At 29.1% G+C, this 25,002-nt stretch overlaps 5 protein-coding genes across 7 annotated transcripts; 2 read left to right on the plus strand and 3 right to left on the minus strand.

The window, feature by feature from the left end:
• The first annotated feature begins 2,179 nt into the window (after positions 1–2,179).
• On the plus strand, positions 2,180–10,057 carry LOC107068834 (seminal metalloprotease 1). Its single transcript, XM_015325623.2, has 6 exons — positions 2,180–7,639; positions 7,845–8,027; positions 8,449–8,751; positions 9,395–9,528; positions 9,642–9,833; positions 9,930–10,057. Exons 1-5 carry the CDS (start codon positions 7,480–7,482, stop codon positions 9,804–9,806), a joined length of 945 nt encoding a protein of 314 aa, XP_015181109.2. The 5' UTR covers positions 2,180–7,479; the 3' UTR covers positions 9,807–9,833; positions 9,930–10,057.
• On the minus strand, positions 9,930–13,885 carry fu (STKc_STK36 domain-containing protein fused). 2 transcript variants are annotated; one of them, XM_015325621.2, is made up of 9 exons: positions 13,002–13,885; positions 12,788–12,901; positions 12,567–12,712; positions 12,322–12,501; positions 12,115–12,259; positions 11,831–12,024; positions 10,581–11,767; positions 10,314–10,498; positions 9,930–10,241 (listed from the first exon to the last, which is right to left on the minus strand). In XM_015325621.2, exons 1-9 carry the CDS (start codon positions 13,110–13,112, stop codon positions 10,173–10,175), a joined length of 2,331 nt encoding a protein of 776 aa, XP_015181107.1. In that variant the 5' UTR covers positions 13,113–13,885; the 3' UTR covers positions 9,930–10,172. The 2 variants fall into 2 exon arrangements, with proteins under 2 accessions (XP_015181107.1, XP_015181108.1); XM_015325622.2 differs by lacking the exons at positions 12,788–12,901; positions 13,002–13,885 and having other exon boundaries at positions 12,322–12,472; positions 12,567–12,708.
• A 1,280-nt stretch (positions 13,886–15,165) lies between these two features.
• Positions 15,166–18,010, minus strand: REG (proteasome regulator gamma). Of its 2 annotated transcripts, none has more exons than XM_015325618.2 (5): positions 17,869–18,010; positions 16,552–16,584; positions 16,043–16,363; positions 15,817–15,953; positions 15,166–15,745 (listed from the first exon to the last, which is right to left on the minus strand). In XM_015325618.2, exons 1-5 carry the CDS (start codon positions 17,890–17,892, stop codon positions 15,523–15,525), a joined length of 738 nt encoding a protein of 245 aa, XP_015181104.1. In that variant the 5' UTR covers positions 17,893–18,010; the 3' UTR covers positions 15,166–15,522. The 2 variants fall into 2 exon arrangements, with proteins under 2 accessions (XP_015181104.1, XP_015181103.1); XM_015325617.2 differs by lacking the exon at positions 17,869–18,010 and adding an exon at positions 16,758–17,119.
• A 660-nt stretch (positions 18,011–18,670) lies between these two features.
• On the minus strand, positions 18,671–20,947 carry Rpn6 (regulatory particle non-ATPase 6). Its single transcript, XM_015325616.2, has 4 exons — positions 20,386–20,947; positions 19,696–20,090; positions 19,275–19,599; positions 18,671–19,194 (listed from the first exon to the last, which is right to left on the minus strand). The coding sequence occupies exons 1-4, from the start codon at positions 20,704–20,706 to the stop codon at positions 18,964–18,966; spliced, it is 1,272 nt and encodes a 423-aa protein (XP_015181102.1). The 5' UTR covers positions 20,707–20,947; the 3' UTR covers positions 18,671–18,963.
• A 519-nt stretch (positions 20,948–21,466) lies between these two features.
• Positions 21,467–24,940, plus strand: LOC107068832 (mitochondrial ribosomal protein L16). Its single transcript, XM_015325620.2, has 6 exons — positions 21,467–21,631; positions 21,728–21,796; positions 21,889–22,046; positions 22,109–22,240; positions 22,319–22,429; positions 22,520–24,940. Exons 1-6 carry the CDS (start codon positions 21,592–21,594, stop codon positions 22,733–22,735), a joined length of 726 nt encoding a protein of 241 aa, XP_015181106.1. The 5' UTR covers positions 21,467–21,591; the 3' UTR covers positions 22,736–24,940.
• The last annotated feature ends 62 nt before the right edge of the window (positions 24,941–25,002 follow it).

Below are 25,002 nucleotides of genomic sequence, written 5' to 3' on the forward strand. Positions count from 1 at the left end.
AAGGATCAATATAAAGATGAAGACTCCTCGAAGGAAGACTCAGAGACTCTTTTGGGTCTGACCGTAATGCTTTTAATTGTGCAAATATTTTCTTAGGAAAATATTCCATATATTTTTATGTTAATTGCTATTAGTCAAAAGAATCTTTCACAAGATTTCATTTTATCAAAAGGTTGTTGATAACTAGGGCTGATGATTAAATTATTGATTAAAAATCCAAACTTGTTTGTTTTAATTTGAGGTTAGAAATTGACAAAAAAAGTCAATGAATTAATAAACAAATAAAACAAATCTATTAAATATTACAATAAATATTTTTGTGTATCAACAACGTGTCATTTTGTATAGTAGTAGTAGTAGTAGTAGTAGTAGTAGTAGTAGTAATTCGCATGTAACACGCAAAGAAGTCTGACGACCGTTTGAAAGCCGTGGGCGCCACTGTGAGCTCAGAATAAAGAGAAGGGAAAAAAAAGAGAGAAAGAGAAAGAGAATGAGAGAGAGAAAGAGAGAGAGAGAGAGAGAGAGGGAAAGGAAAGGTTCAATGAACCAAGAAAACGTCCGGAGCTGTTCGCCGAGTTTACTCACTACCGAAATACATCCTCGAGTTGGTCCTAATGGTCCGGAGTGGTCCCAGTGGGTCAGTGGTTCACGAGGGACTTGGACGTTTACCGGAGGAGGTGTACGGGCCCGCTACGAGAGATCCTTTACGGCATTTCTCTACTACCACCACCACCACCACTACCACCATACACACCTCCTGTGTTCTGTTATTGCTGATGCTGATGCTTATGCTGATGCTGATGCTGATTTTGATGCTGATGCCTCCTCTTTTTTCTTTGGAGGATTCTCCATGAGATATCTCAAGCGTTTGGGTCCGTGTATATGGGTGTGTGTGTGTGTGTGTGTTCTCTTGGCAAGCGAAAAAAATTAAAAAAAAAAAAAAATAAAGAAAGAAAGATAAAAATAATCATCTACCTATCGATGGCCCTCGGACTCGTGAAAGTACGATATTCGAAAACTCGAGAGTTCTTTCTTTCTTTCTTTTGGTTTTTTTTGGGGGGGACTCTTTTGGTTTGGTTTGGTTTGGTTTAGTTTGGTTTGTAAAAAATGGAATTGCAGATTATACATGTAATTTATGATAAATCGATTAATTACGATCGATAAGTATTTTGTTTTTAAATATTTATTGTAATATGACTGTAATTATATTCTTTCTTTCTTTTTATTTTTTGGGACTCTTTTGGTTTGGTTTGGTTTGGTTTGTAAAAAATGGGATTGCAGATTACAGTTTACAGATTAGTTTACAGTAAATCGATCCTTCTTTCTTTTTACATTTTTTTAAGGAGTGGGGGGATTCTTTTGGTTTGGTTTGGTTAGGTTAGGTTTGGTTTGTAAAAAATGGGATTACAGATTACAGTTTACAGATTAGTTTACGATATTTAAGTATCAATTGTAATATGACTGTTATACTGTAAAAACAAAAAGAAATTAAACTAAAGAACGAAGGATCAAATATTGAATTTCGTTTTTTTTTTTTTAAACAAAAAGGTTAAATTCATTTTTGTTAAAAATTCATGCATGTCCGGATCGTTCCGGATCGTTCCAGTTTTGGTTTGCAAAAAGGATTACAGATTACAGAATAAATTTATGATAAATCGATTAATTATGATCGATAAATTATTAACAATATAAAGAATCATTTGTGAATCATCAATGAATTAATTATTAGAATATTTATTAATAATAATAATATGTGAAAGAAAGAAAATGGTACCGCAGAAAAGATCGACGTGCTGCGTTCTTCGAGGATCGTAAAGCAGGATAAAGAGGTTAACTGTTGTGCAGCTAAAAATATCTCCGTCGTCGCAATATCGCACTTCGAAACATGCTCTCGAAGCTTGCTTGAATGCTTGCTTGCTTGCTTGCTTGAATGCTTTGCTTACTTCTCCAACTCACCTTCCACCTTTAAGAATGTACCACTCAACAAGAGGTGTGTGTATCGGATACTTCAACTCTGATAGATTCTACAAAATCGTATCGGTTGATTGAAATGACGATGATAACCTTAAAAAAAAATTCATCACAACGAAGTAACACAATATTTTAACATTTTGCTACAAAAGAATTTGTCTTTTTATTATTCATCTTCTTTGTTGAACTCCTCGTGCAATTGAAGGCCCAAATTTTGAATAAAATAAGAAACATTTTTATTCTTTCCATTTTTCGTCATTCAATCTTTCATTTGTTTCTTTTTATATATTTTAAATTAAAATATTATAAAAATAAGATTCGCATAATTGAAAATTTAATTAAAAACACTTAAGCAAAAGTTTTACAAAAGATGAAACTTTTGAGAGGGTACCTTGGTGGATCAATTTTTCGTTCCGGGTAATATGATAGGTGTAAGACTTTCTTTAAATAAAAATCAAAATAAGAAGAAGAAAAATTGGTTGATGAAGTAAACCTATATACACCGTGGAGCAAGTGAAACTTCACCATAAGTGATTCACCTACGTTTAAAGATGCGGTTACATGCACGTAGTATTATGGTAGTGTGAGTTAACATAATAGCGGTTAAAATATCATGTCGGTTGTACACAAAGTCTCTCCTCTCTCTCTCTCTTAAAAGAGAATTTAACAATTTTTTTATTCAATTATGTGTGATTTACCGAAAATACGATGGAAGATTGAAGAGTGAAAAGGAAACAAAAACATTCAACAAAGTTGTAAGATCAAATAGGCTATTATGCAATTAAGTATATATATATCAACCATAATGCGGCAAATTATAAAAAAAAAACAAAGGAAATACCACAAAATACAACAAAGTATCACAAAGTTGCAAAAACACAATAAAACAAAAACGAAACCTCTCGCAATTGGTTGCGCAACGATTTGAACAAATAAAATTACTCAAAAATAAATAAAAATATTTCCAGTTATAAATTGGACGATAATTTAAACAAATAATTTCTTACAATTGCAATTTTTATCATGGGACTCTTTATTTTATTATCGTACGTGACAATACGCTTGTTTTAACGCGGCTTCATTTTGATCCTTCTCCTACTCCTCCTTCTTTCCCTCCCCCCTCCCCTTGGCCATTACCACCACCACCACCTTTTTCTTCTCCTCCTCCTACTCATCTGGTTTGCGTGCATCCAATGAAATTTACGAGCGATCCAATCGCAATTTCACCGCAAATTACACAGCGATCTTTTGGCGCCGAGCTGTCGCGAGATCGAAGAATTTACATTGGCATCGTAAAGCGTTGATCTTGACAGGTATCTCGAGTTAACCAATTCGGACACACACACACACATACACATACATATACACATACAAAGTATCATAATTCGTTTACGAATTAAGTTTTTTTTCGATCGCGATCTAACATACAAAAAAAAATATTAAATAAACTAATCGTATTTTTTAAAATCATTTCTGTCACAACCGATAGAAAAATGACACGCACCTTCATCTTCAGCAAAAGTCATAGCAAAAAAAAATATATCATTTATGCAATAGAAATTTTTTAATTAACAAATAATGCAATTAACTTATGGTTTTTTACAAATTGGTGTAGCAGTTTTTGTATTGGAATTATGCAAGTCTAAGTTTTCAACAATTTAACCAAATGGTACTTTCATCTTCAACAAAAGTCATAGCAAAATAAAATATATCATTTATGCAATAGAAGTTTTTTAATTAACAAATAATGCAATTAACTTATGGTTTTTTACAAATTGGTGTAGCAGTTTCTGTATTGGAATTATGCAAGTCTAAGTTTTCAACAATTTAACCAAATGGTACTTTCATCCTCAGCAAAAATCATAGCACAATAAAATATACCATTTGTGCAATAGGAATTTTTTAATTAACAAATAACGTAATTAAATTGTTTCTTTTTACAAATTGGTGTACCAATTTCCGTATCCAAATTATGCAATTCTAAATTTTCAACAAGTTAACAGTGCTAAGCCAAAAAAACAAATCATTTTCAAGTTCATTAGGATTAGTTTCGCAAGTGTATTGATCGGATAGGTGAAAAAAGGGTTTGAAAGAAGGGATAGGTTTATGAAAAGGGTTTATGAAAGAGTTGAGGAGATAAAAGGAATGTGCCAAAAGGGGTATCATCGTCATCATCTTTCATCTTTTTCGTTAGATACTCGTAAAAGTCAAACTCCCTCCCCGTATGAAGCGTGAAAGAGTCATTCTTGTTCGCATTTGAGGTTCCAAGAAGTCCGGTTAGAATTTAGGCTACGAGGAACGCGTTCCTACCCGAATCTGGAACGCCACGGTCAATGGCCTTGCCTTCAATTTTCTGCCTTCGAGATTTTCGGCCACGACTATACGCAAAGAGAGGACACGACTATCTTGCCTTCCTTTTTTTTTTCATATTTCTTTTTCTTTTTTTCTTTTTTGCTTCACCTCTTTAGGTGTATGAATGTACGTGTGGTGTGGTTTAAAACCTAGCAACTTAAAGTTTTCTAACGAACCCTTAGATTCCTATTGATTTGAGACATTTGAGATTTGATAACAGATTGCAACAATCAAAACCTAAAAAACAAACTGAACTTATGGTCAAAAAACAATCATCCAAATAAAGTCTACTCTTCCCTTCCTTAACTTAAAGCAAAAAAAAAAGGGGAAAAAAAGCCATGAAAATAAATCACATTACTGTTCGAAACATAAGTTCACTTTGAACCGGAAGTGTTTATCCAAAGAGGTATAATAATTCGTCATGAATATTTGTGGGTCGTAAGAAGAAACGAGACATTAACCAAAGATACGATGGTTCATCATCATCTGAGGCACGTAATCGCAACCGTTAATTTCACGCGATTATAATTGCACGCCTTTTTCTCTCGCCTCTCTCGTACGTGGCCTCAGCTTCTTCTTCTTCTTCTTCTTCTTCATCTTCACCTTCTTCATCTTCTCATCTCTGTTCTGAGAATTGTGGCAAAGAATTGAAGAAGAAAAAAGTAATAGTAATAGTCAATAAAAAATACAATTGCTATTGATGTTGGTTCTACTGTCTTGTTCTAAAACAATCAAGAAAAAGAAAAAGAAATGAAGATGAAGTTGAAGATAAGGCTGAAGATGAAGGTGAAGATGAAGAGAAGGAAAAGAAAAGGAAAAAAGAAAGAAGATTAATATGATTGTTGATTAACTAATATAAGAAAAAAGAAAAATATTAGAGAAATAGAAAATAAGGGTGAAGATGAAGATGAAGGTGAAGGTGAAAATGAAGAAAGAAAGTAAAAAAAAAAATAAAAAGAAAAGGAAAATGAAGATGATTGTAGATCAACCAAGATAAAAACAATAGAAATAATAAATAATAGAAAATAATGATGAAGATGAATATGAAGGTGAAGATGAAGAAAGAACAGAAAAAAAAGAAACATGAAAATAAAGAAGGAAAGAAGAAGAAGAAGAAGAAAGGAAAGAAGAAGGAAGATAAAAAGGATGTGAGGTCCACCGTTGTTGGTGGGGCCCGTTCTCGGTGGAGAGGCCCAGAGGGAAAGGCACACGAAACGATGAAGAAGATAATATACCGATGTACTGAATTACGCGGCCGGCTACCGAATCATTCTGACCCACATCTGAGTGTTTGCCTCGAGCATTCGGGATGCCGGAGATTCGATCGGGCGCCTCTTTCTTATGACCAGCTTCTTTTCTACCTACACACACATACACACATACACAACACACATGCACAAGGTCTACAGGACACAGACAAAATGTTTCTGCTTCTTTTTTTAGATTTTATTTTTATCATCATTTCTTTTATTTTATTATTTTATTTCCACTGTACTTTTTTTTTTTGGGCATTCAACTGCAGAAAAAAAAAACAAGAAAGAAAGATTTATAAGAGATTGGATCGTATCGTATCAGTCTCTCGTCTAACTTTTTCTTCTCAATTTGGATGAACACAACAGACAGATCGAAATAATGATTGTCAAATGATTAGAGACATTGAATTGATTGATTTGTATCTAGCACATTGAAAGATATTATCGTGGTCGTATCTTATTTATTTTCTCTTTTAATTTTTATTTATATTATTATCTTTTCCTTTTCTTTTCTTTTTTTTTTTTTTTTTTGATCTCAATGTCTGAAATCATTTGACGTTGATATAACTTACAAAAATATATTCACATCTTTGTAATATGTTTCATGGTTTTAACTTTTAATTTGTATGTTGATTGATTTGTTGAATTGATGAATATTAAACACATTAGGGGTTTAATATTAGAAATTTGTTAATACTATGTGTCAGTAATAATTCTGACCTAAACCTTAAAACAAACCGTAAATCTTAATATGTATAAATTACGTGTCACGTTGTTTGTTCGCAATGAACTCCTAAACTACTGAACCGATTTGAATCAAATTTTGCACACTGTGTGTAGTTTTATTCAACTTGAAAGATAGGAGAGTTTATATCTCAATTTATAATCGGTATAAGATAATTCATTGACTTAAAGACGTGTGTATCGGACTGATTGTGAGACCCTGTTGTCATTTGTGAACACCCTGATCAAATTCTCATATTACAAATGTTAACAATCTTTTTCATTTATTTAATTAACAAATTATTATTTAACATTTACGTTTATTTTAGAAAAAAAAAATATGTTCTCTTTTTGGTTTGTAAAAATGAATTTAATTAAATTTAGAAAACCGAGTTTCATAAAAATACGATAAATCGTGCTAACGTCAAGAAATACGATAAAAGCAAAGAATTGAAATTCAGTTCACATTCTACCCTCTTATCAAATGATTTTCGACCTAAATAAAAGTCAAACTTAGTGTTCTAGTTTTGTTCATGTGTTAGTCAAACCAACTAACGAAAAAGAAAAAGAAGGAAACGTATACATAAAACATTTATAAACATTTGCACGTTTTGTCAATGATACGAAAGTGTACTTTGTTCTTTTATTAACACACACACATACACACACTTACACATAGACATAAACACATTCATATAGATAAATTTATTATCGGTTAATTACTTACAATAACATAGAAGAAAGAACACGTTGATCTTATTTGCGCCGTAAAAGTTTGCTGATTGCATCTTGAAGATATCAAACTAGATAGGTTGATTAATATCAATGCAATTACACGTTTTATGAAGCAAAATAAAAAATAGGATTAGAAAGGATATACATACACACACACATATATATATATAAATCAGTGGTATTCGATGAAATCGATAACATTTAGCAACCGTTCGTTACTTTTAAAACCACTCGATAATAAAACGCATTGTTATTCACACCTACCTACTGTAAGGTTTTTTTTTTTTGTTATTTAAAATAGGCTACACACACACCTGTTTTACATATCGTATTATCAGGGAAGTAGTCCTTCCGTGATTAAAACAACAATAATCATTCTCGGTTAGTATATAAAAGGACATTTTGTCTATAAACTATCGTCAGTTTTTGAAGAATTGTCATAACGATGACTACTACTACTTTACAAGTATTATTATTTACGATACTGGTTGCAATATGCACCGGATTTCCTTCAAAAAGTCATCGAGGATCTCACGGACATCCGATACCACCTGAACCAAGGAATCAAGGACGATTCGAGGATGGACATAATCATGAAGAAATTGGTAAGAATTTTTTGTTTTGTTTTGTTTTAAAGAAAAATGTGAAAGATTATAATTCATATTTTCAATTAATTGAATCATGTTGAATGTGATAAATAAAATTGTAAATAATATTTCTAACAATAACATGAATAATTTGAATGAGATAATTAATTGGGATATGTTAAATATAAAATTATGATTATTAGGAATTATTGTTTGTTGGCAGCAAGAAGAATAAACTCATGGAAACCAGAAGATCCAGAAAATATATGGGAATTGAGTGGACTTTATCAAGGTGACATAATGTTACCTTTAAATCATAAAGGTAACAATAGAAATGGTCTTTTGGATACTACAACTCGTTGGCCTAATGCAACTGTACCTTATTACATTGAAGAAGAAGATTTTGGTAAGTAAAACAAAGTGTCAATGATTAAAATTACAACAACAATAAAAACAAAATTTGAATCAATGCAAATCAACACAATAAAAATGAAAATATTAAATAAAAATTATTATTACATAATATTCACACAAATGCATTGAAATTATTTAACTACATATAATCAACAATAAATAAATTAATTTGTAAAGATATAAAAAGAAAAAGAAAATGTACAAAATAATTACAATTGTGTTTGATCTCTAATTAATTTCAAAAAAAAAAAAAAACAACAACAAATTCTATTAAAAAGTTGAGTTGTTTTATCATTTTAATCCTATTTTTTAACAACCATAAACACACATGTTCATTTTATAATTATATTAACAACATTAATTGATTTAATAATTAAATTTGTTGTTTGTATTTAATGTTTGTTTATCATCAGATCGATCAGATATCGAAGTGATAAAAGATGCAATAAAAGAATATCACACTAGAAGTTGTTTACGTTTTCGACCATACAAAGAATCCGATATTGATTATGTCCGGATACAAGGTAAAAGTTCTGGATGTTGGTCCATGGTGGGTCGTCATGGTAAAGGACAGGTATTAAACTTGCAAGTTGACGGATGTGTAAGGCATGGTGTCGTTGTTCACGAGTTGATGCACGCTTTAGGATTTTATCACCAACAGAGTGCAGCGAACCGTGACGAATGGGTCGTAATACACTGGGACAACATAAAACCAGGTATGTATTGCATTTCAGACAATGGTATTTTTGCTTTTATGGGATATTATTATTATTATTATATATTTATATATGCATATGATCTTTTCATTTTCTTATAATTTTGAATTAGAAAGGGAACTCGGTTTTATTTTCAATTAATTTAGTTTAAATATAAGAATAATAATTATTATTATTATTAATTTTTATTAATAAATTTATATTATTAAATAAATATTTAATTTTATATATTTTTTATTTATTTATATTTACATATTTTATATATATAAATTACGTGTCACGTTGTTTGTCCTCAATGGACTCTTAAATTACTGAACCAATTTGAATAAAATTTTCCACACTGTGTGCAATTTCATCCAACTTGAAAGATAGGATAGTTCGCAATATTATTTTATTGCGAATTATTTGTTTATTAACAAAGAATCATGATTATCTCTGTTAGTTTGATAAGATTCTAACTGATGGCGGTATAAATTTTTTTTATATATTTTATATATTGAAAATTGCAAAACTAAATCCTATTATTAATTATGAAATTAAATATATTATAGAAATTGAATACTGAATACTGAAACTTGAATACAATTTAGTCAGAAAATAATAAAAAATACTAATCATTATAAATAATAAATTCTTTTTACAGGAAAGGAACATAATTTTGAAAAATACGATCGAGATACCGTAACAGATTTTGGTTCGTCTTACGATTATTCCAGCGTGATGCATTACAGTGCACACGCATTTTCAGTTAACGGCGAGGCAACTATTACACCAAAGGTAAAAAAATCAAAAAGGATACCTTGAAATAAAAAAAAAATGCATTTCATAAATGACAGGATCGGTGGTAGGATCGATTGATCAGTCATGATGATTTATAAACTTCTTTACAGGTCGAGGATGCAAAAATCGGCCAACGTAACGGACTCAGTAAAATCGACGTGGAAAAATTACAAGCAATGTACAAAGACGAATGTGATAATCGTGAACCAGAAGTAAGTACTGCCAGTGAATCCGAGGAAGATCTTTCATTTAATTGGTCCTCATTGGATTTGTAATGAAAATAATCTTCAATGATATTTTTTGTAAGTAAAATATAAACTGTTGTTTAATTTTTTTTTTCTTTTATATAAAAAATACAATAATAATAATAATAATATTTAAATTTGTTTAACTTGTAGGAATCCGATCATAGTACGCACGAATAGATCTATTAATCTCGAAATAACACGAATTTCTGTAAAGACTAGAATATTTTAAGTTTATCTAATTACGATATAGTTTTATATAAAAAATATATCAATCTTTTCTCAATGATATTATCAAAGTTCTATCAAATTGGTGATCATTCATTCGTGATACACGTTTGGACCCATTTTTATAACGATTATTAATTTCCATAGATTAATAAACCATCAGTATATTCAACCAGCAGGACTCAGTTGATTATAATACGTCAATTGTTTAAGTTCTCCAATCGCTTCTTCAGCAGACTATAAAATGATTGATTTTGAATAATAATAATAATATTTGATATTATTTAACAAATAATACAATTCACTTACATGTCTGACGTTTTCTTCTTCGTCGAGTAATAAATTTTCTATAAGATTTTTCAATGATTTACCCCAAACCTGTTGTAATGCTCGACAACAAAATCTTCCTAAGAGTCTAACAAGAGTACACGTTCTAGCTCTCAATACACCTTGACGATGTGTAAGAAGTTTGCTAAATTGTTCGACTGTACCTCCTTAAACAAATGAAAGTAAAAATATTATTTAAAACGTATGTAATAGAAATGATAAGAATGTAAGTAATAATTGAACATTTACCATGAGTTTTTGAATACAAAACAACCTTTTCTACCAATTCAGCGTTCTCTGGTTGAGAACGTAAAATGTTGTTCAATATGGCTACTAAATCTGCTACAACACGTGCCTTTCTTTTTTCCAAAGTTAATAATTGTTGTAATAATGGCATTCCATTAACAATATATATGGCGTCGCAAAATTGTGTAAGAAATTGTTCTTGAACGTAAACCAATCTACAGAGTAAAAGCATCGTACATTCTAAAGCTTGTAATTCATCAGCTGATAATGTGGAAGCTGATCTGGTACTCCCAGAATTTGTTGTATTGGATTCACCATCAGATCGTTCTGACATAAGCAATTTTATAGCGTAAACCAGATTTGGTACAACTCGAACATCCAAATAAACACGTTCTATACTTTCAAGATTTTCTCGTGAAACTGATATTACAAAAGGTAAGGATAATAGACAAGCAACATATTCGACAACTCGATAACCAGCTCCTTGATTTCTCAAAGGTGAAACAAAAACTGATACACAATTTTGTTGCAATAATGAACCAACTTCACCTTCCATTACTTCTTCCATAGATCTTTGTAAAAATGCAACCCATTCTTCATTTTCAATCGGTCTTTCCACAGCTCTTGGATTCCAATCAGGTAATCTTACGTGTTTATCAATCAAATTTTCTTTTCCAAATTCTAATTCGTAATCTTTACTCAAAGAAGTTTGTTTGCAATCACCGTTACCAGAAATTTGATCAATTTCTGATGATTTTTCCGTTTGTTGACCAACACTAACTCCATCACCTTGAGCATTTTTATTTAATCCTTCAGGTTCACACGGTTTCTTCTGATCCTCGTCGTTTGATTTTTTACATACTGATTTAGAATTAATATTAACAATTGGAAACACTTGTTGGTTGTTGTTAGTGTTAGGACAATCGCTTTGACATAGTGCATGATCTACAGCAAGTAGATCACTTCTCAAGGATGCTCGCAAACTGAGATTTCCCAAAAGTACATCGATGCTAGCACTCGAATCTGTGCCACTAGGTTCACTGCGACGAAGAATCTGACAAGGATTTAAACCATATTGACAATGGGGGTGAAACATTGGATAACGTGGTTGAGAAATGCACGTTCTCAGTCTTTGCTCTCGAAGTTTTCTTTCTTGGTATTGTACTTTCTCTACAGCTTTCTCAAGAACTCTAAAAAATATTAAACAATAAATTTGTAATCAAGTTATAGTTTCTATTAATGCAGATGCTTACTTTGATTGATTAGTCGCCCTCATTGATAAGTTTTGTAATTGCTGTTGCTTTGCTTTAGCTTGACTAGCTGACAATGGTGTTGTAAATGGTGTAGGCACTGTTCCACCAACTATGATGATTCTATCTTTGACAAATGGATGTTCCAAAAGTGCAGGCCACGTCAAACGTTGAGATGGATCCTTTTGCAATAATCCCTGCCAAATAAAACATAAGTTAACACAATTGTTATTCATGTACAATTGAAAGTACACATTATTAATACAAAGTATTATGAAAATACTTACTTGTAAAAAGTTTTTACAATTAGGTGAAATAAAATCTGGCCATTTGACTGCTTCAAAACGTATCAGTCTAACCAAATGTAAAATAGAAGTTGTTTGAAATGGTGGCCAACCAACGACTAATTCATAAACTATACAACCTAATGACCTATAATAATATAAATCATTAATTAAATAATTAAAAGATGATAGAGGATTTAAATTACATACCATAAATCTACATTGTGATCGTAGGGACGTTCTTGTATGAGTTCTGGAGCCATATACAAAGGAGTACCTTTAATAGAAGTAAGTACATGTGTACCAGTACTCATACTACGTGCAAAACCAAAATCGCATAATTTGGCCACTCCATTAGCTTCTAAAAGTACATTTTGAGGTTTAAGGTCCCTGTACCGATGAGAAAGATAAATAAAATTGTGTCTATATAATAATGAATTACCAAAAATACAAACCTATGTAAAACTCTATTGGAATGTAAATAATATAATGCAGAAACCAAATCACAAGCTATGACTTGAGCTCTTTCTTCTGATAGGTGACCAGCTTTACCCAATATTTGATATAATTCTTTGTCAGCATATTCTGTTACCACGACAATCTGAAAAATATAATTTAATAAGAATTAGTATTTAATGAAAATGTAAATGTCATTTAAATAATATTTCAAACTTACTTCATTTTCCGTTTCAAAAGAATCTAACATTTGTACAATATTAGGATGATGCAAATGACGTTGAATCTCACATTCTTGACGTAGACTTTTAAGTTCTTTTGACGATCTACCACGCTGTAAGAAATCCAAATATTTCCATGTAGTAATTGAAGATACAAAAAATATTTAAGTTATTTATAAACTGGCTATGATCAATAGAAAGAAATCAACTTACTTTTCTAATAACCTTAAAAGCCACTATTTCACCATCCGAACGTTTTTTTGCTTTGTACACCTGTCCAAATGAACCTTCACCTACTTGTCCTAAAACCTCATATTTTTCCATTATTATATAAATAATTAATCACACAATCTTGTATTATATTAAACCATTTTGAAAATATTAAAAACAATCTGTATGCAACTCTTTGACACAGCGCGCATGCGTCTCAAATAGAAACACCAATCACGAGTAGGAAACAATGCATAACCAAATGTGGACCAGTGTCATTTAAAAAGGCGCCAATTTCAAATACACAATATTATAAATTTATATAAAATCATGAAAAATATCAATAAAATGTATTTTATTACGTTCACACAATTAATAATATGATTAATTATTATCATTATTATTCTACAAACATTTATTCTTTTTTTCTTTTGATAAAATATTATTTCCTCATTCGCTAAAAAGTCATTTAACATGTTTTAAATACCTTGAACATTTTACTTTCTATAGAATAGTAATTATTTAATATTACATTACATGTGATAAATAATTACACGCTAATTAGTTTGATTTGTTACAATATTAATTAAATTATTCAAACTATCATTCAAACAAGCATGTGGATGTAATAATAAAAAAGTGTTATCAAAATATTTGTCTATAAAATGTTATCAAAATAAACACGTATATATATATAAATATATACATACAAGGTATAATTATCCTTTTGTAGTTTTAAAATAATACAAAAATAATATTCATAGAAGAAACATATGCTTATCTACTACATATTCAGAATAAAATCAATGTATAAAAGGAATAATTATAAAATAATGAAAATAAAATGTTAAAGTCAAACACAACTTGAATGAATTTATATTAAACATTGGTTTTACGAAGTTTTATTTTATTAATACTATCTCGATAATCCCAGAATTGTATAACTAACTGTAATACTTTTCAACATTTAAGACTGATACAAATAATATAATTATGCTTTTCATCTACATTTTTAGGCTTAGAATAAATTCATTTTTAAACATTAATTAATAAAGGAAAAAACAAAAAGAAAAAATTATCTTGAACGATAAAAAATGAGTTGTGAAAAAAAAAAAATGAAAATGTAAAAAATATTATGTTTAATTCTTGGATATATTAAATCAACAAACCTTTACCAAACAAATTTTGAACGATTTTACATAATGAAGTATACATAATATTTTTTTGTTCTTTTTTTGTTGTTGTTTGTGAGGAGCGTAGAAATAATTTTTTATCATTCCAAAATATTTCCATTATGTTTATAAGACAATATATATTATATTTACAATCTCGGTAAAACGTTAATTTTAATTTTTCTTTCACTTTTGTCATCTCACATCACGCGACGAGAACAAGGCAAACAATTGCTAATTGAAATCAAAGTAGAAATGTTACACGTAATAATTAATTAATTAGAAACTTTATATTACGGCTAAAGAGAAACTTGAAATTATTTACTGAAGAAATTTTATTTAAATAATTCTGGTAGTACGTTGTTTTGAATACATTCACAAATCTCAAGAGAGAGAGAGAGAGAGAGAGAGATCATCGATATATAAAATTTTCATATATCGCTTATTAAAACATTGAATAAATCTTTTCACACATCAATCTTGTTATATTATCCATCATTACACCTCGGATGATATGAAATAGTTTAAAAAAAAAAAATTCAAAAGTTGAATCCATGATAATGAATGTATGTAAATACTGAATTGATAATAGCATATATTCATAATATTAGTAACCTTAAAGTTGTACATATATAATCCTATATCCTACTTTTTACAACTATAAACGATACACGAATCACCAATTGTCTTGTTTTTTTTTTCATGCTCTATTCAAATATTATTAATGTAAATTAATACAAAATCTAATACGATCTTTCAAAAATATTCAGCAAAGAAATTGCAGTACAAATTTATTGTTCGTATAATTACAGTCACAAATATAAAATGTTAAAGATATTTAAATGAAAATAAACATATCAATTTGTATAATATAATAAGTTTAATGAAAATATTGAATGTGTAAGATCAGTGATACGTGTATCATCTGAGCACTCTAACGATCATCGGAATATAGAACCATATTGTATTTAACATCAAGAAAGTATAGAACGATATTAGTTTTTGATGTTCTTTCTTATTACTGTTTACAATAGTCTCAGCTACATAAAATTATTTTTGCATATATAAACAAGCTAGAACATATTTTGTTGTCAATGTAATATGTATGAGGCAACTATGTGTGTGTTTTATTCATAGTACTGTTATTGGTCAAAAAGAATGATGGACTAATATCAAGACGTTATTATAGTCAATAATATCTAAGATGATGATAGCGCATGGATGGTAATGATTGAACATTATATTCTCTCCAATCATGAAGTTTTAGGCACGCTCCTTTAATGCGATTACTTTTATTTTCCATTTCGATGATCCTGTACACACATATACAGGTAATATTTGTTTAATTATTTTTAATAGAGTGATTGCGCATTGGAAGAGCGTGGTTTTTTGATTTTTTCCAAATTTTTGATGACGAGATCGTGTAACGAACAGTAGCGATTACGAACTTCACACATTACCAGCCATAAACTCACATATTCTTTTTCATCTAACTCTTCAATAGCTCTTCTATAATCAATTATGTGTGGATATTTAGCAACTTTACTAACAATTTTTCCTCGTGAAATGAAGTACCTAATAAAATGATAATATTATATTTATATACATTTTATTTATGATATAATTAAAAAGATGAAAGAACAAACCTTGAGATTTGATCGAAGAATGCAGCTGCTTCACTTTCTACTGATTGTATTTCTGCAAGTGTATCTTCTTGAATTGATACACCAAAATTATTACCATCTTCAATTTTTGGAATCAAAAACGAAATCCACATCTTCAACTAAAATTTCACATTTGTCACATTATATAATGATACTGTTAATGATTCAATGATATTAATTAAAAAAAAAAAAAGAACAATTATTGTACCAGATTCGAATCTTCCAAAAGTTGCCTGATGTAAGGTTTGACTACGTGAATTAATTCACATAAAGGTTTGTTACATGGTACTGGTCCATTAGGTAATATCATAACTTTGGTTCCGCTAGTTTCATCCACACTATTATCCACTTTAGCTTTTTTCGTAAGAGGTCCATCTTCGGAATGATTAAGAACTATAGGGTGTGGAATGGGCACATTTAAGTCTTGGTGTACATCTGTCAATTTACGGTTACGGAAATCAGGTGTTTCCAATAATTCATTTAGTTTAACAATCTTCTCTGGAAATCCTGTTATTAAAAGCTGTTCAGCCTAAATGAAACATCAAAATTGTATGCATTGATATTACAAATGTTAACTTATTTTGTACATATAAATATTACTTGATTCGTTTAACATTATACAAAATGACTGACCGATTAATAAAAACTTGAACATTTCTGTATACATATATATAAAAACGAATCAAGTTACTTACACAATGGGTAAAAGAGGTTTACCTTAGTCTTAAGAGAATCCTTGTATTCTTGAACCTGCAAGCAAGACAAACTTAAGAGATAAATGTATGTTTACAAATATATTAATTTAAATAAATATTTTCAAATAAAATTTGTCAAAATTATATTCATTGTTTTTGTATATAGGAAATAGTTTATAATATTATATAAATGTGTATTATTATATTATTATTAATGTTAATGCAAACCTTTTTTGACTCATTGGTAATAAGATCAGTTTTTTCTGAAAACGAATCTTTTGACAATATTGATTCATTTTTAGAAATGGAATGCAAAAGTGATGGTAACATTTAATAGTAATTTAAATGAATTATTTCTATTGTTAAATGAATACATAAATTTACAAAGTTATTAGAAAATAAATTTACATATTGATTGAATGCACGAAAGACAGGTTAGAAAATGTTCTTTCTTTCATTTGTTTATCAATTGTCAATAAAAAAAAAAAAAAAAAAAACAAATTATTTATATATGCGTGTGTTTCAGTTTGTTTTATTTGTTTCTTAATTTTATAAACATGATGATCAAATTTTTCTAAACAAAACTGACATTAGGTAAAAATCGTTTTATTCTTTTTTTGAAAGATGGCAAACTACAATCAAAATTAATAAATAACAGTTTTATACATTAAATTTTTGTTTTTTTTTTACAAACATATAATAATTAATAATCTTTATCTTGTAAACTAATGAAAGATAATTTCTAATTTTATCTAAAAATCAAGTTAATTATCAATAAAAATGTATAATATACAATGTTAACATTGTATTTCTAGGTTAAATGTGTATTAATTCCAAATAATACAAATATTGTTTATAATTGCGACCAAAATTTGATCAATAGTAAATGAATAAATAATTAATTATAAAATTATTAATATTAATTTGTTTTTTAATCATTTATACATAAAAGCATATATATAATAATGTATAAATGCGCGCGCGAGCGCGCACGCTTGCTTTATTCGCACGAACACACACGCGGCGCACATGTGTGTTGGCAGTTACACGCAAATATGAATACTACAAATACAATGAAAGCATATATGATACAATCAAGATAAGAATCAAAATGAAATTGAATTAATTGAGATTGTACGTATTAAATATATTAAGTTATTTTAATTGATTAAACATGAAAATAAATGAACAAATTTTAATGACTAATCATAAAGCCGGTGAATTAGTAGACTTAACCTATACTTGGTAATACTATTGACTAATAAAACTCTAATATTTATTAATCATTGATATATTGCTCTAATGGTAGCAATGCGTTAAAAATAATCAATTAAATTACCTTTTTTGTTGTTGCACTCGCCATTATACGTTATTTTTTTTTCAAATAAAAACTTTTATTAAGTACAACCACACTACCTCTTTATCGAAACGTGCAACTTCAAACAGGAAGTGAACGTACTCTATACGTATACTGCGATATCAAATGAGACTCTTTAATGTTACTTGCCGTTGAACAATTTCAAATCGTTTTTAATCTTACATTCATTATTATTTCATATGTTATTTTATTTACAATTTTATAAACAGCCATATATATTAACAAAATGTCTATTTATTTACACAAAAAATATGTTACATACTATAGTCAATTTTTAATTTCTTTTTTTGTTTTCTTATGACTTCTGAGAAATTAAAATATAAATGGATATCATTATTATTATTATTATTATTATTATTTAAATGATGCATGTTCTATATTTGTTAAACAAAAGAAATTTAATTCTTTTCATACAAAGGTTTTTTTTTTAAATTTATTTTTTAATCATACTACCAACTATTAATTTTCTTAGGAATGAAAATTTGCTTGAGACTCAAAACTTATCAATCTACTCATTTATATGTTAAATTACAAAATAATAAATATACAAATGATAATTATTACAAATAAAAAAAAAAAAGGGATTAGATTAAATAAATGATTATTTACGATTTACATTTCACACGTCGAATATTTTATTATCTATTTAAGTAACAACATGATAAATCAATTAAAAATTGTATGCAGTCATGACAAAGTATGTATATATGTATGTATATATATACCATTATGAGCAAAGAGCGATAATAAATCAGGAGCCATGTAAGTTAATCATTTCAAGATTTATTACTTACAAAATATTTTGAACTATTATTAATTACAATATTATATCCGCAATAATGAGAAATGTGGCAAATGAATAAATTTGGTTTACTATTTTTCTTGTTTTTTGTTTTTTTGTTTTGTTATTATTGCAATACCATCGGAGTTGCGTTTTTAATAATGTTAGATGTTTAAGGAAACAATAGAATTTGTATTTTATGACCAGAAACTAAGTATAATGATAAGAATAATTTTATAAGACTTTGCTTATATAAATATATATGTTAAACAGGGCTAGGTAAGTTTCTTAGCTTTCTGGTAAAGCGTGTCGACTACTTTTCCCATGCTGTGTATTGTTTCTAACGCAATTCCGTAGGTTTTGTCACGTGGCGTGTCTTCGAATACAATTAAGACACCTTCCCCTTGATCCAATACTCCTTTTAATTTTTTATCCAATATCATTTGCGATAACTTCTTTTCTACTTGCGCTAGTGGTAAAGATATGCACGAAGAAATATGACTTACCTATAAATGAAGATTAGAATTATTCATTCATAGTTTAGATTATAATAATAAGATTGTTTATATAAAACGTTGTATTATACCTGAACGCGAGAATAGGGTTCAACCAAACGACATAGATTTTGTTCTAACATAGCGTCGTAAAGAGAGCCTAGATGAGCACGTACGATTACATCGTCTTCTAATTCTTGTCGATATTGTTTTACTGCAGTTTGAAAGTCAGCTAAAGAACGTCGATGACTGGCTTCAGCAACAGCACGCATTGCATCCAAGTCACGTCCAGCATATTTGACTGCTAATTTTCCAGACATGATAGATTGAACATCTTCAGGTGTGCGTAACATGATCTTGGATAATAACATGTATTTCAATGCTGTTAATGCCTTAGGACATTCAACGCTATCATATCTACAATAAAAAAATATATAACGATAGTATACAAATTCTATAAATGACTAAAATTATCTGTTGTTTGATCAAATTACAATCACTAGAATAATTTACCCTTCAAATGCTTCGTAAAAGTATGAATAGGCAGTTTTAAAGTCACGTTCATCAGCAGCATGTAAAATTCCTGATTGTAGATCCAAAGCAGCTTGCATTTTTGGAGGACAATAAATTGCATTGGCAGTGGTTCTAGCACTAGTCAGAGCTGCCCTTGCTTTAGCTAAATTACTTAATGCATGATATGTTTTGCTCTCTAATAACTGAACCTCAACAAGCAATTGTTTGTCATCTAATTTTTTAAGTTCCTTTAGAAGAGCAGAACTCAATTGCAAAGCTTCGCTGAACATGCCAGTGTCGAAATAAAGAGCTATTAATCGTGCTTCTAATGATTGCCTTAAAAACGTCCTACGTTCTTCTTTTGCCCACTCTATACATTCTTTGCATAATTGTACCTAAATAAAAGAAACCATTTTGTCAGTCATAAACATACATTATATTCAACAATATATTTTCTTCTCAACGATGTCAACATAGATCAATCTTATTCAATATTGCATGATGGAAAGCATAATTGATGCAATAACAAAAGGCAAATGTTAACATCGTTCAAGAAAATATGCATTAAATTTAAATAATGAATTAGAACTTAGTAGCATAGATTAAAAATACTTTAACTTATAATGAAAGTACATACAAAAATGTTTTCTAAAAATAATTCTATTGTTATTAACATAGAACAAATATTACCTCAATGCCAATTCCAGCTTCCAAGTCGAGGAAGAAGTCAACTAATGATCTTACAAGCTTAGCTGCTTTGGCTTTACTTATCAGACTAAGAAAGGGTCTAGTTGCTTTAATTAATTCAGCTAATTCTTTAGCTTTGCCCTCTTTCTTGTAAAGTTCACCAAGTTGCAATATACCCTGCTCCTTGACCCTGATACTTTCCTCGTCATCTTCGGCAAGACCGATATTAGGGTCGGATACGATCTCATTTAACAGAGATATACCTTCGCTGCGATTTGTCATTGACACAGCTTGTGCACGCTCAAACAACATTGCACCGGCCATCTCCAAGCTTTTATCTAATTCAATGATACACTTAGATCACTTTATTTTTATTATTTGTTTATTTATTATCTTTCCTCGCGGAAAATCCAATTAAAAATTATTAGACTCGATGTTTATATAAAACAATGTCGAGACATAACACTGTGTGCTGTCACACACGATCTTTTAAAAGATGATTCGTTCACTTTCTGTTTTGTCACTCTTTTCATTGCTCGCTTGAGCTCCGGAACCACAAAACTCGTGTCATGCTGCTACGCTAGTCAATTCAAATATTCTATTTTAATCACTAGTTTTAGTTACTTTCACTAGATTATTTTAATAATCATTTTCTTGATTTATTTTCGAGCAGATATTTAAAATTGTTACGATTAATACAATTCTTTTTTTTTCTTTTTATATTTAACGTTAAAGAATGCTTTTTAATATTATGATTATAAATTTATGTGTTTTTAATATTCTTTTTTAAATTCTTATTACTATTATGATTTCTTTCGTAAAAAACCAATGAACGTTCTCGTAAATCTGGTACTTTTTTTTATTTCCATTTTATCAATCATCAAATTAATTATTTAATTGGATAATAAACATTTTGGAAGAAATTATTTTGATACTGGATAATTTATTTATCATTTTTTATTATTATAATATATTTTTAATAATATAAAGCTTAATAATAAATATTATAAAATAATAACAATAAAGTTACTATACATAGGTATATTGTTCTGAATGGTCAATCAAAGATTCACTATGATACTCAAGAATATCACTATATCTGTCATTGGATCAATTTATATGGTCCATTTATAAGTGTTAATTAAACAAAAAATATTATTAATTAATATCAGTGTAGTTTAAAATCAGTGATCAACAAAATTCATAATAATGCAAGCTTTAAAAAATACATTACGACCGTTCCTTTCAAGTAAGTAAAATAAAATAAGTATAATCAAAACATTGAGGTTATGTGTGACAGTTTTTTAAAAATAAATAATAACATTCTATCTTATTTTATTATCAGGTAATTTTACTGGAATACTCGTACAAAGAGCTGGAATAAAAATATTTCCACCACCTGAAAAAGTTAAAGGTTAGTTTAATTATAAATTAAAAAATAACAAAAGAAATATTTTATTATTACTTTAGTTACTAATCTAAATCTATGTAATTTTTTTTTTAAAGATGTTGAATTTCCTGAAAGAAATAAACTTCGTATTATGGAAAAGGTTCCACAATATCCACCTTCTTTACGTCCTTTTAAAATGCAGAAGAGGTTAAGGCTCATGCGTGGTCCTGAACCTGTACATAACACTTTATTACACAAACAGTTTGGAATTATTGTAAGTTTGTTTACAACTAGCATAAGTTGATTAATACTTAAGTATTAATTTAATATTTACAGGCATTAGGAGGTGGAAGATTAAAATACGGTCATTTTGAAATGATACGTATGACTCTTCTACGTAATTTTGAATTTGATGATATGTTTGCTATTTGGCGCGTTGATCCACCATGGCAGCCTATTACTAAAAAGGTTCTATAAACAAAATAATATTTCTATTATTTATTAGCTGTAAAAGATATAATTAACAACAATGATCATTTTATACAGCCTCAAGGTTCACGTATGGGTGGTGGTAAGGGACCAATAGATCATTATGTTACTCCAGTTAAACCTGACAGAGTGATCATAGAAGTTGGTGGAAATATCAAATTTTTTCAAGTACGTCATTTTTTTTTTTTATTGAAATATCTTTTATATTTATGCAAAAGATATTAAAAATTTAAAATTAATAATCGATACATTCATTAGGTAAAAAAAGTATTACAGGACATAGCAAATAAATGTCCATTTAAAGCTATGGCAATTAGTCAAGAAATCTTAGACAAAAGAGCAGAAATTCAAAGGAGAAACGAGGAAAATAATTTAAATCCTTGGACGTGGAAATATATTATTCAAAATAATATCGGTGGTTGTCATAAATGGATATCACCAGTTGACAAATTATGGTTTGCTAAATATTTGTAAATAAATAATATATTTAATAGTACTTAGTTCACTAAATGAAAAATATTCGTTATTTAATAAGTTAATACGTATCATAAACATTTATACGAATTGATCAATATATAAAAATATCTTACCTTAAAAACGAACATATATATATATATTTTTTTTTTTCGAATAATTCAATGAAATCTAGGAAGATAAGGATTTTTTAAAAAATATAATATGATTAATAATGATGAATTAAACGAAACAAATCATTGAAATGCAATTATGTTACAATTACAATATTTTATATATCTTTGATGATGGTTTGGTGGTAACAACAGGTAAATACTACATATTGTACATTGAGTAGGCGATAGTCGTACCTTATTGTTTAATTAGCGTATCGGCGACGCCGGCGCCGACGTCAAAAACGCCAACGACGACGATGAAGCTGACGACGGTAATATGTCTTGTGATGATAACAACAATAACAACAACAGCAACAACAATCTTTATAACAATAACGGTAACGGCAACAATGATAATGACGATGACGATGACAATGATGGTGATGACGATGCTAATAAGCGATGCCTTTTTCTTTTTTTTTTTTAAATGACAATGACAAAAGGATTACTTATGATCACTATAATTATTAATACAAATTAATTTAACGTTGAAATGTTTTGACAGAGAATAAAACAAAATGTTAAATCCTATTAGCCGTTACCACCATTGGTTAATAATAGCATAATTGTCGCTCTCGTTGTCATAGTCGTAATCGCAAGCGATAACGCGCTTTTTAAATACTTTATTTCGTATTTATTACATTTAACGTAGAGATAGGGGGGGGCGTGGCGTGACGTCGTGTCAAAGGAATGTTGTGTGTTTTATGTATACTTATTAGACAGCATTACAATGATCATAAACTCTAATCAGCAAGAACTTATTAGTTACACCGAGAGGTATGACACGCGCGATAATTTTCCTTATTATTTGTTTTTTTTTTTTTGCTTTTTTTTGCTTTTTCTTTTTCATTTTTTTTTTTTTGTTAACGATTTCTTCGGTGCGCTTATAAATACATACATACATACATACATACATCCGTAGAACGTATTTTGATCATTTGATAATAAATGATCACGGATATTTATGAAACTCAGGTAAGAAACGAAGCGTAGAGTAATAGAGGAACAGGTGGAGGTGGAGGAGGAGGAGGGATTAGGAAAAGTAGGAAAAGGAGGAAGAGGAATTAGGATTTTAGGATGATCGAAGAACGCGTGAAAATACGTGCTTAAATATGTTCCCAAACGTAACGACGAGTGTTAGATAAGAAAGGAACTTTTAGTTTGTATAATTGATGCGGCGTCATGTAATAATCATTTCGTCCCTGTATATTTTGAATCTCCTGTAATTATCAATCTTATAAATAAGATCGTGAGGTGTAAAACCGTATACAAGAGTGCGTGATACGCGCATTGTGCAAGGAATTTTGTCTTGTGACGCTTTTTGAAGTGAAAACTTCTTTAGAATGGGTGTGATTTGAAAAAATGTAACGAAGCGGTAGGCGGCTATGTAACGGAGCGGTAGGAGGCAATGAAACGGCCGCGTTTCATTAAATAAGAAAAGAATACAATTATCCTACAGCAGATATTTTGTATTCCGTCTCATTCTCTCGAAACTTAGTTTTTTGAAGATTTCACTTCTAACACGTGTGATCTGCACACATGTTACTTTATTTGAAACAATCTAAATGTAACATTTTTCAACCTTTTAATTATAATTTAATTAATGCACATAATTGTCAATTAATCTTACGTATAAAATAATATACAGTCACTTAAGTTTATCTAATTTTTTGTTTAGAAATTTGATATTATATTTTTGTGTCGTATTGAATATTTAAAAAAAAAAAAGAAAAATCAATTTGTTATTAAAAGGTTTGAGAAATGTTGGATCTAGAAATGTTCATATATTTATATATTTACTTAAATTAATGATTTATTTCATTTTTAAATTACGAGCGTCAACATATTATTCCATTTGCAAATAACGCGCGAGCCGATTTTTAAAATATTAAACTAAAATGAAATAATAAAAAATATATAAAGGCGCGCGCGCGTCTTACTTCACAAGTCGATATGATTGATTCGTTTTTTCATTTTTATAGTTCATTGATAACGAGTCTCACTCTCTCTCTCTCTTTTAATCTCGTCGTTTTTTTTTTTTTTTTATATATAATTACAATAAAGCAGAACAACCCTTTGATGCAATTCGGAACTTTCGCTTATCTGATGATG

Source organism: Polistes dominula, unplaced genomic scaffold (genome assembly GCF_049000335.1).
Source record: "Polistes dominula isolate Pdom_NZ unplaced genomic scaffold, Pdom_raw_medaka contig_19, whole genome shotgun sequence".
Lineage (NCBI taxonomy): Eukaryota > Metazoa > Arthropoda > Insecta > Hymenoptera > Vespidae > Polistes > Polistes dominula.

What these genes read in the sequence shown, in the direction of transcription:
- Rpn6 (XM_015325616.2), bottom strand. Translation starts at nt 20,706, where the DNA reads ATGGCCGGTGCAATGTTGTTTGAGCGTGCACAAGCTGTGTCAATGACA. An exon ending in TTTTACGAAGCATTTGAAGG is followed by an intron (nt 19,600 to 19,695) that starts GTAAATTATTCT and finishes TTTTTATTGTAG; the next exon opens with ATATGATAGCGTTGAATGTC. An exon ending in AACCCTATTCTCGCGTTCAG is followed by an intron (nt 19,195 to 19,274) that starts GTATAATACAAC and finishes CTTCATTTATAG; the next exon opens with GTAAGTCATATTTCTTCGTG.
- LOC107068832 (XM_015325620.2), top strand. Translation starts at nt 21,592, where the DNA reads ATGCAAGCTTTAAAAAATACATTACGACCGTTCCTTTCAA. An exon ending in ATTACGACCGTTCCTTTCAA is followed by an intron (nt 21,632 to 21,727) that starts GTAAGTAAAATA and finishes TTTTATTATCAG; the next exon opens with GTAATTTTACTGGAATACTC. An exon ending in GAAATATCAAATTTTTTCAA is followed by an intron (nt 22,430 to 22,519) that starts GTACGTCATTTT and finishes TACATTCATTAG; the next exon opens with GTAAAAAAAGTATTACAGGA.
- LOC107068834 (XM_015325623.2), top strand. Translation starts at nt 7,480, where the DNA reads ATGACTACTACTACTTTACAAGTATTATTATTTACGATACTGGTTGCA. An exon ending in ACATAATCATGAAGAAATTG is followed by an intron (nt 7,640 to 7,844) that starts GTAAGAATTTTT and finishes GTTTGTTGGCAG; the next exon opens with CAAGAAGAATAAACTCATGG. An exon ending in AGGCAACTATTACACCAAAG is followed by an intron (nt 9,529 to 9,641) that starts GTAAAAAAATCA and finishes ACTTCTTTACAG; the next exon opens with GTCGAGGATGCAAAAATCGG.
- REG (XM_015325617.2), bottom strand. Translation starts at nt 16,859, where the DNA reads ATGTTACCATCACTTTTGCATTCCATTTCTAAAAATGAATCAATATTG. An exon ending in AGGATTCTCTTAAGACTAAG is followed by an intron (nt 16,364 to 16,551) that starts GTAAACCTCTTT and finishes TGTTTCATTTAG; the next exon opens with GCTGAACAGCTTTTAATAAC. An exon ending in TTTTGGAAGATTCGAATCTG is followed by an intron (nt 15,954 to 16,042) that starts GTACAATAATTG and finishes GTGAAATTTTAG; the next exon opens with TTGAAGATGTGGATTTCGTT.
- fu (XM_015325621.2), bottom strand. Translation starts at nt 13,112, where the DNA reads ATGGAAAAATATGAGGTTTTAGGACAAGTAGGTGAAGGTTCATTTGGA. An exon ending in GATCACAATGTAGATTTATG is followed by an intron (nt 12,260 to 12,321) that starts GTATGTAATTTA and finishes ATATTATTATAG; the next exon opens with GTCATTAGGTTGTATAGTTT. An exon ending in AAGAAGAAAACGTCAGACAT is followed by an intron (nt 10,242 to 10,313) that starts GTAAGTGAATTG and finishes ATCATTTTATAG; the next exon opens with TCTGCTGAAGAAGCGATTGG.